This window comes from Acanthochromis polyacanthus, chromosome 8 (genome assembly GCF_021347895.1).
Source record: "Acanthochromis polyacanthus isolate Apoly-LR-REF ecotype Palm Island chromosome 8, KAUST_Apoly_ChrSc, whole genome shotgun sequence".
NCBI lineage: Eukaryota > Metazoa > Chordata > Actinopteri > Pomacentridae > Acanthochromis > Acanthochromis polyacanthus.
The window spans coordinates 33,170,322-33,186,615 of record NC_067120.1 but is presented as its reverse complement, the minus strand read 5'-3'; the positions used below and the strand labels follow the sequence as shown (position 1 = coordinate 33,186,615).

Sequence of the window (16,294 nt, the reverse complement as noted above, 5' to 3'; positions counted from 1 at the left end):
TTGCCAAGAAATTGGAAAGAGATACTAGGACCATCAAAAAGTATATCAAAAACAGTAAAGATGACAGAAAAAAGTGAGTTGAAAAGAAAAGAAGAACGTTATCATCAAAGGAGCTGAGAAGAATTAAGCGAGAAGCAGCCAGACGATCACTGGCATGAAGTTCTACCATCTTTAAAAGCTGTGACTTACCTGAAGTTCCTAGAAGTACCAGATGCCGCATCCTAAGAGAGTACGGAACAGTCAAGAAATCACCCAAAACAGCCCCCACTCAAGAAAAACCACAAAGAAAAATGGTTGGAATGGGCAAAACAACATTTAAAGACCAACTTCACGCATGTTTTATGGACAGACGAGATGAGTCACCTTGGATGGCCCTGATGGCTGGGCAAGAGGACGGGTGGCCAATGGACAGGAAACCCCACGACGTTTACAGCGGCAGCAAGGTGGCGGTTGTGTCATGGTTTGGGCAGGACTTATTAAATATGAAGTTGTGGGTCCCTTTTGAGCTCCAGAAGGGGTAAAAATGAACTCTGAGACATACTGCGAGCTACTCAGCAACGCCCTGTTCAAACAATGGTTCAACAAGAAGCCTGCTTCTTTCAAAAAGGCTGTCATTCTGATGCAGGACAACGCACCATCCCAGAAGTTGGTCTTTAGATGTTGTTTTACCCATTCCAACTATTTTTCTTTGTGGTTCTTGTTGAGTGGAGGCTGTTTGGGTGATTTCTTGACTGTTCCGTACTCTCTTAGGATGCGGCATCTGGTACTTCTAGGAACTTCAGGTAAGTCACAGCTTTTAAAGATTGTAGAACTTCATGCCAGTGATCGTCTGGCTGCTTCTCGCTTAATTCTTCTCAGCTCCTTTGATGATAACGTTCTTCTTTTCTTTTCAACTCGCTTTTTTCTGCCATCTTGACTGTTTTTGATATACTTTTTGAAGGTCCTAGTATCTCTTCCCAATTTCTTGGCAATTTTATTGGGAGTACGTTTTTCTGACAGCAACTGAACTATTTGGCTCTTTTCTGTAGCCGTTAAGTCCTTTTTTTGTCCCATTTTGATGAAAGCTAAAACTTGCCTAATAATTTGGCACATGCACTTTTGACATATGTGGTGATTTTCTTGCTTTAAATGGAATATAATTTGAAATGATGTTTGACAAATGCAAAGTCAGCGTAGGAGAAGACTATTTAAAAGTGGGAAGGCCCAGACCTATTTCTAAGACTATGTTTTGGCCAAAAAACCTACTTGCCTAATAATTTGGCACAGGGTGTATGTAGATTTACCCTTTTCCCAATATTGGTAACACTTCCTGTCACTTTTAATTTTAATTTTATTTGATTTCTTATTTCATGTACAAATAAATAATGAAAGAAATGTACTTTCTGTATTTTAAAAAAAAAAGATGCTATAACTTGGTTAAAGTGCACAAAAGACATTTTTTAAATTCTCTTTCCTCCATGGTTGTACGGTTTCCATAGAGGTGCAGGACTTTTTTGCAGTGAAAAATGAGCGCGTATCAAGGTGACAGGAAAGAAAAAACGCCTCCAAAATTCTGGAGTTTTAGAGGGTTAATATAGATCAGTGAAGTTAGGGATAATGCATCAGATAATCATAGTCTGCAGATTTACTGTGAGTAATGCAAAATGTAAATTTTACTTCAAAATGAGTAATTGAACCAGCTGAACAAAATTTGATTGTTGAGTTGTGACAATTTTTTTGCAGCGGTAGTTTGAAAAAAGCATTACACATTAATTCCCACTCTGATCAAGAACCTCCAACCTGGAACACTGAGATAAAAGCTCAGACAGACTGCAGCAATTTGCGTCATGATTATAATGATTAAGATAATTCTGCAAATATAAACTACCTTTAACCAATTTAATACCGAAGAGGTTCCAAATTTATCAAATAAAATCACTTTTAGACATGGAAAAATCTACATTGGGTAAAGTTACAGTATGACACTTAACATAACATTCTAACCAAACATTGCGTGGACAAACCATATGTTCAGTATTTAGCTAAAGCTAATTAGCCTAGCTGAGCATCAGGGCTGGAGGCAGTGCAATCAACTCAAAGGGCTTATTCCAAAGTTCAAATAACAGTTCAAAAGCTCAATAATTAATCTGTTGATTAGTCTGTAATGGGTTTTTACAAGAGATTATGAGACATTACTTAACTGGGAGCAAATAAACAAGATAAAACCTGCTAATCAGTCAGCTATAGAGGCGCTTGCAGGAATAATTTGGTAAACGAGTGACATTCGGGCAAACTAAGGAGAATGAGTGTATTTCCTAAAACTAATAACCTCGTCACATATTAGACGCAGATTCTCAAATTGTCTTGAACAATGGAGGTAAAAATCCTGTTAATTTGAATCGACTCACAATCGGAGAACTTGTTTGAATTGGATTAGCTGTTAAATCGGAGGTACAGAAGATTAAGAACTGCATGAGACCATTAGACCATCTGTTTCTTAACAAGAAGACTAAGCTATGAGCCTGTGTGCAAAAAAAAAAACCTTTCGGTGTAAGTTAACTGCAACACCCAAAGAGCATTTTGGTGAGAAACATCCAGTCACCAAGTTTAAAATTCTGTTATGTCTGAGGATAACAGCCAGAGCTAAAGATTAAGGTGTTGAAAAAACGTGACCTCCAGCTTAAATTGGGTCAAAATTAGTAATTTTTTTTGATCAATTTTGCAACTCTGACACAGTTTTTCCTTCATAGTTTCAACATTTTACTCCAAATCATGCAGGTTCCATGTTTGTTGATTTTTTTTTTTTTTTTAATCCGTCTGGTCAAAATGTTAAAATAATTACCATGTGTTGGCTTTATGCATTTCAGCAACCAAAAAGGGCTCCATCAAGCTGAAAAAAACTCAGTAAGCCAGATGAACCAGAAGGACACTAGTTAGCACCAAACACAACTTTGCATTGAAGTTTGGTGAGAAATTCATATTAGGATCAGCCAGCGTTTGACTGTATGGATCTGTGTTTTGATGGCATACGCCGTATTTTCATGGAGTTTGAAATAAAACCATTTAGTCATCAAGCAAGTTAAATAATTCAATAAAGCTGGTACTTACCACCCACCAGTAGTAGACATCAGAGGGCAGCTGGACGTTGTCTCTGGTCCAGACGGGTGAGATGTCCGGGTCGTAGTTCTCGTCGAACCAGTCGGAGACGCCGGGGTCTCCGACACACCGAGGGCAGGCGCAGGTCTTCTGCTGGGGGGCGTCTGGAGGCGACAGCCGGTGAGCGCCCACGTAGCTCGGCACCAGCTTCACCCGCCTCGACTCCTCCCACCCAGGCGGCTCCAGGTAGTTGAACCCGACGCCCCCTCGCAGCGACACTGACAGGAAGAGTGAGGTGAGGAAGACGAGGACCAGGGAGCCGAGTAGAACCCAGATCCTACGGGAGCATCTCACCTTGACTCCCTTCTCCGCCCCTGGACCTCCGCCGCCATTTCCCACCCCTGCGCTACCTCCTCCACCCACCACGACCCCTCCGCTCATCCAGGGCCTGAGCTCGGAGAGTCTGGGCGCTCCCCTGGACGGACCCCCGCTCCAGGACCCCCAGCCCCAGCGCCTGTCCCGGTGCAGGGTGGAGGACGGGATGCGGCCCCCCCACGGCCATGCTCCCACCCCTGGGCCTGCCACTGTCCCCAGCCCACCACCACCTTCTCCTCCTCCGCTGCCTCCACGCAACCACCACCACCAAGGCCTGGTCAGCGTGACTGGGGACGACCCCACACGACACACGATCTAAATCAAACTCGCACTGATGCTCGACGGCGTTTCAGAGTCAATTTGCTTCTCAGTCGAGCTCAGCGATGCTCCGACTCACTCAGGAGTTGCAGCTGAATCACTCACAGCTGTAGCTTCCGAACTCCTTTCGGTGTGAGCTGATCTCTCCTCCCCCTTTTTTTGTTTTATTTTGCTCTAACTTTACAACTTTCCCTCTCTCACTTTTTCCCTCCCTGCTTTCGTCTGATTAGCTGCATCCTCGGTGAAATCCAACGGCTGGATGCAGCAGGTCTTTTCTCGTTTTCTGAGTCATCTGGCGTTCAGCTCCGACGCTCGCCTTCCTTTCTCTCTTTGCACTGAAGCGACGTAGCCAAAAAATAAAAAAAAAAATCTGGCAGACTAGTGGAGAGGGAGGGAAGAAGGGAGGAGTAGGAGAGGAAGGGAGGAGGTCTGGCCTGAAGGGTGTTCCATCACCGCTCTAGCCATCCTTAAACAAAAAAAACTCCTCTTCCTTTTCTTTTCTCCTTCTCTGCACGGCTCCTCCGTCCTCTGTGGTTTCTCTTTATTTTTTCTCGTTGTCTTTATGTCTTGCTGTTGAGGTTCACCTCACCCAGATTCAAGGTCTTTCCTTTTTTCTCTCTCAATCCTTTCAGTAGATTGTCTGGCTATTGCACCGAGGCACTGCTTTATCTTCTCAAAGTTCTCAAACTTTAGTAGAGAAAGTTTCAATTCTTTTCAGTGAATGATGAAATTTTAAAGAAAAAAAATGCGACAAAGATAGAAGGTTTCATGACTGTGTAAATATCGGTGCTGCAGCCGACTTGTCCATCCCTGCTCCAACAGAGAGTAAAAAGATAAAAAAGCACGTGGGAGGAGGAGGAGTTTAAAGCATCAGATTGTTTGACATCCGTCCAAAAGATGAAAGATTTTTAAGATTTATCCGGTTGCACCGAGGAAGAAGGCCGAGAGTGGCGGATGGAGCGAAAGGCTCATGGAGCGATTAAAAAAAAAGACAAAACCAATCAGCCCCAAATCTCATCTTCTCTCCAGCTGGCTTTGAGAGGACGTCGGGAGGAAGGGTGGGGGAAGCATCTGTCCTGCAGCCCACAGCATGAGTGTGTGTGTGTGTGTGTGTGCATGTAATTTGATATGTGTTAACTCGGTTCACACACCGTCTGCCAGATGCACTAATTTAATTGTGTTGCTGCAGCTGTGTCAGCCTGTGAGTGCGCGTGGATGTGTTTGGGCACGCCCTTCTGTCCGCCGGCACCTGTTTCATGAGGCTGCCGAGCTTAAGGTGACTGCTGCTTAGCTCTAATCTGCTAAACTGTAATCCGAGGGTAGGACCCCTGCAGTGCCCACTTTATGCCAACTCTCTGCCCCGCCCATGTTCATCCCACGCCCTGCAGACGCCTGCTTAGCTCACCTGTATGCACACATACCGCTAAACCTCGGGGGGTTTTACTGCACTAGCTGCTCGTTTTTGATATGCAAGTGTCCCAAAAGGAAAAACATCACCTCCAATTCTGAATTATTTCAGCTGACCGTCCGTGTGTTTGTGCACCAATCCAGGATTTCTGGCTGTTTGTTCAGTGGAAAACCTGCAGAGACACAGAGAAAGACAAAATGTAATTTAGTACCATTAGCTTCCTTGAGCACAGTGACATGTTTAATCTTCCTCTTTGACCCTCTTGAGTTTCATTCTCTCTCAGTCTTAAGCAGCTCTCCTCAAGCCAGTTAGGAAAAAGAAATACACCCTTACATTGCTGTTCCTTTGTCTTGTGTACTTTCATTGTCGATTAATCTGTTGATAAATTTTCTCACTTGCTGACTACTTCTGGGTCTATAAAATGTCAGAAAATGGTGAAAAACGTCCAACGACCAAAACAACATTCTCAAACGTTCAGAATGTTCACTTAACTCATAAACAAGTAAAGAAAATGCAACGCATTCAAATCTAAGGTGCTTTAAACAAAGCACTCAGATTAATTATCAAAGCAGTTGGCCTTTTCTGTTAAAAACAAACAGTAGAAACGGAGAGAACCAGATAGTGGACAAAATGCCATTTAGTACCATTAGCTTCACTGAGCACATTGACATCTTTAATCTTCCTCTTTGACCCTCGTAGTTTTCATTTCCTCTCAGTCTAAAGTAGTTCTCCCCAAGCCAACACCAGATAAGGAAAACACCACCCGTTGCTATTGATTTTCTCCATTCCTGACTGTTTTTTTGGTCTCTGAAATGTCAGAAAAAGGTTGATTTGTGTTTCCCAACAGCTAGGAAGACACCTTGTTTTGTCCACAAGCTGAAAATATTCAGCTCAATGTCATAAATGAGAAAAGAAACCAGAAAATATTCAAATTTAGTCCTCTGAAACCACAGAATGAAGGCGTTTCTTTTTAAACAAATCACTCAAACTGACTAGTTATCAAAACAATAAGTCTGATTTGTAGAAAACCTGCAGAAACGCAGAGAAAGCGATGACACAAAATGCCATTTAGTACCATTAACTTCACTGAGCGCAATGACATCTTTAATCTTCCTCTTTGACCCTCTTACTTTTCATTTCCTCTCAGTCTAAAGTAGCTCTCCTTAAGCCAACATCAGGTAAAGAATACACTGTCTGCTGCTGATTTTCTCGATTCCCGACTAGTTTTTTGGGTCTCCAAAACGTCAGAAAAAGGTTGATTTGTGTTTCCTGACAGCTAAGAGAGACATAACTTGGAACATTATTTGAAGAAAAAAAAATCTAATTTAAAACTGCAGGGTTGATTTATCCTTAGATTGAAGAGGCTGTGTGAGGAAATATGACTTAAACTCCCTTATGTCATCAGCTCAACAAAAAGATTAGTGACTGAATAATCACTGTAGGGGATTCTGGCGATAGTCTACCTTGATTAGTTCACAACCCAAAAACGTTGAGTTCAATGTAATAAATAAGTGTAGAAATCAGAAAATATTCAAATTTAAGAGGCTGAAAATAGAAAGTTTTTTTTCTTTAAACGAGTCACTCAATCTGACTAATTATCAAAATAGTTGGTGTGATTTGTAGAAAACCTTCAGACACACAAAGAGATAAAAGACAAAATGCCATTTTGTCCCATTAAACTCCTTGAGCACATCATCATCTTTAATCTTTCTCTTTGACCCTCTTAGTTTTCATTTCCTCTCAGTCTGAAGCAGCTCTGCTCAAGCCAGCCAGGTGAAGGATACACCATTTGTTGATTTTTCTCAATTCCAGACTAGTTTTTTAGTCTATAAACTATCAGAAAAAACTGAAAAATGTTGATTAATGTTTCCCAGCCGCCAAGAAGACGTCTTGTTTTGTCCACAACCCAAAAACGTCCAGTTTACCATCAGAAATAAGCAAACATGCCATAAATATTAAAAAATTTTCCATTGCTGACAAGTTGTTGTCATCTATAAAATGTCAGAAAAAGGTGAAAAATATCGATTAGTGCTTCACAACAATCAAGATGATGTCCTGAGACCCTAAAGATGTCGAATTTACTGTCAAAAATAAATAAAGAACCCAGAAAATATTCACATTTAGGGAGCTGGAACCAGAGAATTTAGACTTTTTCTCATTTGCTGACTAGTTTTTGGGGAATGAAATATCAGCAACTAGTAAAAGATTTTGACCAATGATTCCCAATGGCCAAGATCACGTCTTGTTTTGTCCTTTTCAAATTTAAGAGGCCGAAATCAGAAAGCAAAGACTTTTTCTTGATTGCTGACAAGTTTTTTGGTCTATAACATATCAGAGAAAGGTCAAAAACAGGCGATTATTGTTTTCCTGTGGCCAAGATGACATCCTGATATCCCAAAGATGTTCGGTTTACTGTCAAAAATGAGTAAAGAAACCAGAAAATATTCACATTTGGGAAGCTTAAATCAGAGAATTTAGACTTTTTCTTGATTGCTGACAAGTTTTCTGGACCAGAAAATGGTGAAAAACATCCAGTAGTGTTTTCCAACTGCAAAGGTGATGATCTCAAGCACATGAAACGCTCAGTTCACTGTCATCGAGTAAAGAAATTAGAAAATATTCAAATTTAGGAAGCTGAAACCAAAGAATTAAGGCTGAATGATAATCATCATAGTAGGTCTGATTTGTAGACAACCTGCAGGAAACCAGTAAAGTTCAGTTCACTGCCATAAACAAGTAAAGAAGCCAGATAATATTCAAGTTTAAGACTCTGGAATCAGAAAATTAAGGTTTTTTCTTGATTGCTGATGAGTCTTTTGGACCATAAAATGTCAGAAAATGGTGCAAAATGTTAATTAGTTTGCAAAGATAACGATCTAAAACATTCAAATCATTCAATTCACTGTGATAAACGAGTAAAGAAATGAGAAAATATTCATATTTAAGACTCTGAAACCAAAGAAGACTTCTGTTTTTTTTTTAACACTCAGACTGAATAATTCTCACAATTATTGCTGGTCTGATTTGTAGAAAACTTTCAGAAACAGAGAAAATAAGATAAAAGATAAAGTGCCATTTCGTCCCATTAACATCTTAAGTCTTCTTTGTTTTCATTTCCTCTCAGTCTAAACCAGCTTTTCTTCACTTTCTGTTAGTATTTGCAGATTTTCTTGGTTTCTGCTCTTCTACTTTCACCTGTTACTTCCCTTTTTATTACCATTTTAAACATTTCTCTTTCCTCTTTTCATCTGTCTTGCTCAGTTTGTCTTTCAAGCCGTCCATCATAGCGGGTAAAGGGGGAAACATGGGTGTAAAAGAAAGGAAAAAAACACAAAAAATGAAACTCGTGATCTCTCCTGTTTGTATGTGGGGGTTGATTGGTGCCGAATAAATATCAAAATGTCACTCGACTGAATTGGGAATGCTGAAGCAGACTGACAGCATACAGATTGGAGGAGCCGGGGCAGAATACTAAGCAGAGAAACAGAGTCTCCATACAAACTGCTGTCATATCTGCTGTCTGCTGTGTTTATTGCTGCTGCGACGGACCATCATACATCCCGTCAGGTTGCAGAACTTTGCGATGCTTTTTTTTTTTTTTTTTCCATTTTAGACAAGCGAGAGACTAATTAAGATTTAATGTCAGGTTGTTCTGACACATTGCACTTGTGTCTGTGAAAGAAAAAGCGCGATAGAGTATTTTTTGTTTTTTTCGGGGGTTTTCTGCTGCTGATGAACGTGGAACATTAGTTAAGAGAAAAAAAATCTAATTTAGAACTGAAATGTTGATTTGTCCGCAGAAGAAGGAGGCTGTATGAGGAAATATGACTTAAACTCCCTTATGTCATCAGCTCAACAAAAAGATTAGTGACTGAATAATCACTGCAGGGGATTTTGGTGGAGCTTTTAGACTCTTGAGTAGATTTGTGCTGTAAACAGATGAAAATTATAATAAACACACAGGACTGGTGCCTCAAATGAGCTATTTAAATTCAGGAAAAACACAAATCGGATGAGGAAATCATCAGGGAAAAGAGAAAGGTAGCAAACCCCACGTCAAAAAAGACACCATCTGTTGCTTTTGTCGTTGATGAATGTTGATTGGTTTCTCCATGAATTGTTGAGGGTTTTTTTTTTTTAATATAAAATGGCAGAAAATTGTGAAATTTATGTTTCCAAATTCTAAAATGATGTCCTGATATCCCAAAGATGTTCAAATTACAGCCAAAAACGAAACATATTCACATTTAAGAAGCTGAAATCAAATAAGTTGGGCTTTTTCTTTCTTTAAAAAGTATCAAACCAATTAATTGACTATCACAGTAGTTGGTAACACTTTAATAGCTGACAACTGATTGATGAAGTCTACTACTAAATATTTCACACATCCACGTTCTGTACTGTACTTTGTATTATTCAGCAATTGGCCTGTCACTATGACTATTTTTGTTGAATGATATATTATTCTGGAAATGATTTTTGGTTATTGACACTTTAAGACTATTTAATATATTGATCATATAGTAGTATAATAACGTGAGCGACTGTTTCAAAGAACAATGAATGAATGTTTAATTATTAAGAATACTCAGATGCTGGAGTAGGAATGTGAAGAAGCAATAAAATATCATAAATAAATAAAACTGCATGATTAAAACTAAGAGTGGACTGACGGTGTTTTTTTGGCTGAATTCAGTACCAATTTTTACGAATCAACGTGATCGACATCCATATTTAGCAGTAAAAATGAAACTCTTTGCGTAAAAACTTAAAACAACACAGACTTCAACATTAAACTTTGTTGAAATGGTTTTCATTATTTATGATTTACATGCACTTTGTCAGAAGAAAACTTTTCATCTTTAATCTTTCAGTGTTGATTGGTTGTTACATGACATGTAGCCAATCAGATAGTGGGGTGGGCGGGACTTTAGTGACTACAGATAGTGAGAGGCTTCAGGATCAGATTTAAATTATCCATAGACAATTAGGCTTTTAAACTCACAGGACAAGCCAGCACAGATACTTCTGGACAATTTTTCTTTTGGTCAGTTATGGGACAGTGCAACATGAGTGCGTATACATGCAGACTTTAATTGTTCTTTCTATTTACTGCTTTTATTTTGTCATGCATACTGAATATTCCTATTATTTAAGTGCACAATAAGAAGATGCTCCCACCAGTTTCGTTGTACAATTTTTATATAGGATGACAATAAAGGCTATTCTGTTCTATTCAATTCTAATTTTAAATTAATGTATTTTATCAGGAATCGGTTTACAAATGAGATAACAGTACCGATAATCACAATAATGCTGAATGTCAGATGTGGTAATTAGCCAAAATCAGTCAGCTGCTAATTTCTAACAGTAAAAAAAAAAACAAAACATAAATGCTTGGGTTTTGCTAACAAACTTTGTTCTTCAACAAATATTAAACATTCAGAACAGGGTTACAGAAAGTCATTCATCCCCTCCTGTCCAGTGCTTGAGCAGCAACAAGCTCACGAGGAGGAAAAAACGCTCTAGCTTGTTTGTATTTCTTTAAACTAATCATAGTTGTCGTGGGCGAAGCTAAACAAAGCAAAATAGTGACAAGTGTAATAGTTTTGTTAGAACATTTGCATGCAGGATTATGAAAAATGAGACTTAAATTAATAATCCACCAAATAAAACTAGCATGGCTGCGTCACTGCACAATCAGACTCTCAGCAACACTTCAAACCTTCAGTGTCGTAGGTTGTTGTTGATTTTCGTAGTGAAGAAAACTGAATCTCTCAAAGCTGCCTTAAATGAACATTGGCTTCTACCTGCATGCTACATCCAGTGAGTCAGACAACACATTATTTACAGATTCAGAAGTGTGCATGAACCCTGGATTTTGTTTTTCAGCACTCACACACACAACAAACAGCTGCTGGTTGACTCACTTTGAATATAAACTGTATCAGAATCACTACCTTCACCTGTAACAGGCGATATAGTGCAAATCCAGTTACTCAGTGGTGAGAAATTCTGTTGACAAAAGCGTAAAACTTTACTTCTCCTTGTTTACTGTTGGCAGTTGTGTGTGTGTGAGTGTGAGGACAGTAACAGCCTGAGGCGTCTTAAAGCTAGTGGTGAAAATCCTGCAGTTTATTCTGGCACCGTGTCGGCTAAACTGTTGGTGACAGTCGAGTGTAAACAAATGCACAGGTTAAAACAACGGGGGAACACGGAGGGCAGTAAAAACCAAGTAAAACTAATATTTTCTTCGTTTTTTCAAGGTCAGTCGGACAAAACATTTGCATGCACTCAGCTTTTTGTGGATTAAAAGCAGGAATTACATGCAGCTCTATAATTAAAACCTCACTGTGGTCTATTTGTAAATAAGAATAAGCATAAATCTGCCACAAATTCTTAATAAGTATCTCAGTATTAAATCATATCCTGGTATCTCCTGCTCTAGTCACAAAGATGTGCTGCCTAATTACGCCGTGAAGACATTCTGCCTCTCTTTCATGCTCCCAACCTACCAACACACCCACCCGGCAACAAACTATTATTTCTATTTTTGATGCATCGCCATGGCAGCCAGCAAGCGATGCAGGGTTGTTACAGCAACACGGACCGCCGAGTCCCCAACCTTGACCTGTCTAATCAATGCTGCTGAACTGGGACAGACTTCGCCTGGCTGCAGCTGATACATTTGTTTCTTCTTTATGTTTAAATTCTGCATTTACTGTATAAACCAGACACGTCTGCAATGTCGGAACATTGCAGTGGTTCGTAGGTCGATAAATGTAACTGCAGGTGATATAAAAGTGCACGAACCTTCTGAGGCAGTTTGATGGGCGTTGTTTGATCCCTTTTACTCACTGCAGGCTCATTTTTCACTGACATTTAAAGTCCTGCGCCGGTATGGAAACATTACCACCATGGCTAGAGTCAGAAGTAGTGCAGAAAGGTATTTTGTGCAGAATGACACAACTGTAATGCCATAAATCATATGGAAAAAGGAAAAAATTAAGTGGAATTTCTTATTTACTTGGCAAAAATTGAAAAATTTAGCAAAGAATCAACTTGTACAACATTTCTTCAAGTGCCTACAGGAGTTACCAATACTAGTACTTACATTTTCAACTTCTTTCTATACTTGTCTTCCCTCTGTTCGGTGAATAAACAGCCTGCAGTTCAGCCGAAAAGTCCCAAAATTTTTGAATTGACATATACAGCATTTTCCCTTTGTGCCAACAGTTGTTAGCAATACTGAAAAAAATTGCGTCTCTATATCTGTAGATATTTTACTACTTTCATTATTCATTTGTTTCCATACACTGCCTGCAGTTCAGCTGGAAAGTCTCAGATTTTCTGTCAGGTGACTTTTGGTCGCAACTGAGCCACTTATGGCTCCAAAAATGTGCCACAGAGTGAATTTTTTTTTAGTTTTTTACAGAATCTAGCTGGAGCAATCTGTATATTTTTAGAATATTTATCAATGATACATGTAGATTGAAGGCATTTTGATGAAACATCATGATTTTAAGTTTAGATGTAGTTCATTTGAAACAAAATCTCCCAGTTCACTGTCAAAAATTAGTAAATTAACCAGAAAATATTTCCATTTAAGTAACTGAAACGGGAGAATTTAGATTTCAGACCGATTGATTATCAAATTAGTTGCTACTTGACGTAATGATCAAGGTAGTCTTGTGTGCTGCTATGAAGTAATTCATGCTTCTAAATTCTCTGTGAAATCAACTGCCATACACGATAGGCTCAAGAACGATCATAAGGTTGGAAATCCTACATTGTATCTTGCTCTGATAAATGGTGTAATTTTTGGGGATTTTTCAAAAAATTAGCTTGACTTTCGAACCTACCGATGGGGTTTGGAGTGCAGAGAGCCAAAAAAAGAACCCACAGATTCACACAATCTGAGTTTTAACAAGTGCTGGATTTACAGTACAAACTTTCCTGGCTGGCTTTTCCACGTGTTTCGATCCGTTTTTTATTCATTTTCCAAATTCTGTGCGACGGCTCGTTAGCATTCCTCCCGTTTACCGCTGAAGCCAGGGGATACAATTAAGTTGAGCATGAAGTTCGCCTCTGCTCCTTTGGTTTTAATAAAAAATGCTCCCAATGCTACTGAGAGCATTATTTATTGTATTCATTACCCATATTTGAGAAAGGAGAAGACAAACGAGGATAACTGTTGATGCGGCAGCTGTTGGGGAAACAGCTGTCAGTATTTGTATTTTTATCCGTAACCTCCGTCACAGTCCACACAGCTGTCAGTGAAATTGTCTGCTAAATGATTCATTGCGTCAAGTTTTCGCTGCATAAATGCACATTTCTGCTGCATGCGGCTCGTTGCTATGCAGGTCAACACGGTGGATCTACGCGCTGCAGCTCACATCTAACATGTTTGTCGATCAGGCACATCACCTGCCTACGTGTTCATGCATTTGCACACCTCTGGAACAGCTCTCAGAACCTGAACTGCGGTTTATATTCTCTCTTTGCTGCTCTTCCTCCTGAATTCAACACTTCTGCCGCATTGATTTTTGTCCAACTTTTAACAAGAGCCCGCCGCTTTAAACTGCCAATCAGCTCCCCCACGTCCCCGAGGTTCGCTCTCTCTCCGTTTTCTGCTTTAGGCGTACCTATTGTCCTGTCAAATCCCTACAAGTTTGATGCCATCACATTTTTACAGCTAGCAATTATCACCCGACGCCTCCTGCCAGCCCGCTTTCTGTAACAATGGCTGCGAACAAGCGGTGGAAATGTTCAATCTTTTCTCTCGCTGTGCCTCCTGTTGAGTGAACTCGGTCTAGTCAGTCTCACCTCGGTCGTCCTCGAGGTGAAGACAACTAATGACTGAGCAACACTCGAGTACAAATTTATCCCCATGCAGACGGATTTCAGGCGTTCACTCTGCAAAGCCTCGGCCAGATTCAGAAGCTTCACTCCACATTTCAGTGTAGAAGAACCGTAAATCTGGACTTTATCATCACTGACAGTTCTGCATTCCATGAAAACACAACAAACAAGCGTACGTAAATCAAGTTCTGCCATCCTAATTGCTCACAAACTCATTGCTGACAAAAAATCCTTTCAGAGAAGCATCCAGGAATGGCAGATTACACCATTTAGAGGATAAAAAAGTCTATATTTTTCCTCAAGCAAGTCAACAAATCCAATGAAAAGCTCAAATCCAGCACGAACCGATTACACGAAAATGAATTGCCTGTGTTGAAACTCACTATAGATTATTTCTGTGCCATCCTTTGTCGTCCACAAAGACAAAGGCTACATTCACATCAACTTAAGCCCTGTGTGAAAAAATGCAGCCGCTCTCATTCATTTGAATGAGGCCAGTCTGGCAGTGCAGCGGAGGTGCCAACACCAGCAAAACCAGGCCGAGCTTTTGTTGCTAGCGTTTGATAATTAGCACTAAAAAGTACATGTATCTGTGCTGGAATATTATTTATTTTGCAGGTTTGTTCAGTAGAAATTTAAATGAACAAATTAGAAAATTGTTGCACAAGAAAAAAGTTGGCAATCATGAGAATTGGTACAAGAAAACTCACTGGTGCGTGAAATCTACATTAATCTGCTGCAGAAAATAGTCTCATTCTTTCCTCCCATTTAATCCTCTACATCTCAAACCCTGCTGTTGAGTTTGAAATTCATTCCACCTTTCTGTTAGCCTAGCCGCGCTAGACAACCCACGGCAACGAATTTAATTGTCTGCCAGGGTGGGTCTAGTTACCCTCCATAAGGCTCGAGGCTGGATTCTCCTAAAACTGGCCGGACCAATCACCATGAAGTGTAGAGTCAGAAGGCGGGCGTAACGAAGTGATGACAGAGGCGTGACCATTCTGACAGAAACAACCGGCGCACAATAAACAGTTATCTTTCGACTCGGCTTTGGCCACAGCCCTTAAAGATTTGAAGCTAAAATTCAACTTGAAAGATAAACAAAGGACGGCACTGAAGTGTTTAATTGAGAAGAAAGACGTATTTGGACTTATGCCGACAGGATATGGCAAATCCTTAATATACCAGTTGGCTCCGCGGCTCCGCTGGTTGGGAAGCTAATGGGACTTAGCCACAATCCGCCGGTGCTCTCGGAACTACGTCAGCCTATTCATTGCGTTGATTGGTTGTATACCTACCCAATTGCTGCAGAGGGATTTGATAGACAACCTTTTAGCCCGCCTCCCTCCCTGTCGAGCTTCCCTAGACCCTTGTGCTGTCAGAAACATGGGTGTTGCATGGCTAGGCTACCTTTCTGTAAAAAAACTGCCAAAATCACACCATTTATCTGAGACAAAATCTGCAAAAACAGAAAGAAGTGTAAGATTTTCAGCTTTCTGACAGCCCTTGAACTAATCATCTGAGACGTACAGCTCCAATGGGGAAATTAACCAAATCTAAGGTGAAAGTTGTGATATCTGCTTGAATGTTTTGTGTAAAAATTCTCAAAAAATAATCTGTTTGTGATACAAACATTCTATAAAAAACTCAAAACCAAGAAGCCGTTAATGATGCAGCTAAGGCCAACAGTCGTGACAAAAATTCAAATATGTCATTAAATTTACTTTATTCTACGTGTCTCATTCAAAAATGTGTCAAAAATATACAATTTGCACTTAAACGATTCTATAAAAAACAAAAAAACACCTTCCCCTTTGGCACAACCATGAAGCACATGGTAACTCAACTGCAACTAACCGTGATGTGGCTAAAATTGATGACTTTTCGGTTGAACTGCAGGCAGTGTAATGAAACTGATTAAAAATGTAAGCAGTAAAAAGTCTCTAGTATGGAGAGCTACTGTTATTTCCCACCTGTAGGTATTGGGAAACATACTCATATTTGTAGCGATATTGCCTTATTAAACGTTAATTTAATAAGTCTGCACTCGTTGATAGTTTATTAATCGGGGCACCACCCAGTCTATTTACTGGGAAATTATTAATCCATCTTAATAAAAAAATATTATTAATGGATTGAAAATTTTGATTAGTTAATCAGTCTAATATCTGAATGTCGAGAATCCTCGAAAAACATTGACCCCAGTCAACACATATAAACGCAAAAGAGACTGTAATTGTGGTTTAAATGAAAGAT

The 16,294-nt window shown here is 39.8% G+C and overlaps 1 protein-coding gene across 2 annotated transcripts in view; it reads right to left on the bottom strand.

Annotated features, from left to right (window-relative positions):
- The window catches only part of st3gal2 (ST3 beta-galactoside alpha-2,3-sialyltransferase 2), a 106,995-nt gene that overhangs the window by 33,336 nt on the left and 57,365 nt on the right, over positions 1-16,294 (bottom strand). For both annotated transcript variants that reach the window (XM_051951479.1, XM_051951480.1), the window contains exon 3: positions 3,088-5,348. In XM_051951479.1, the coding sequence (XP_051807439.1) occupies positions 3,088-3,516 (429 nt within the window). In that variant the 5' untranslated portion in view covers positions 3,517-5,348. The remainder of the gene's footprint in view (positions 1-3,087; positions 5,349-16,294) is intronic.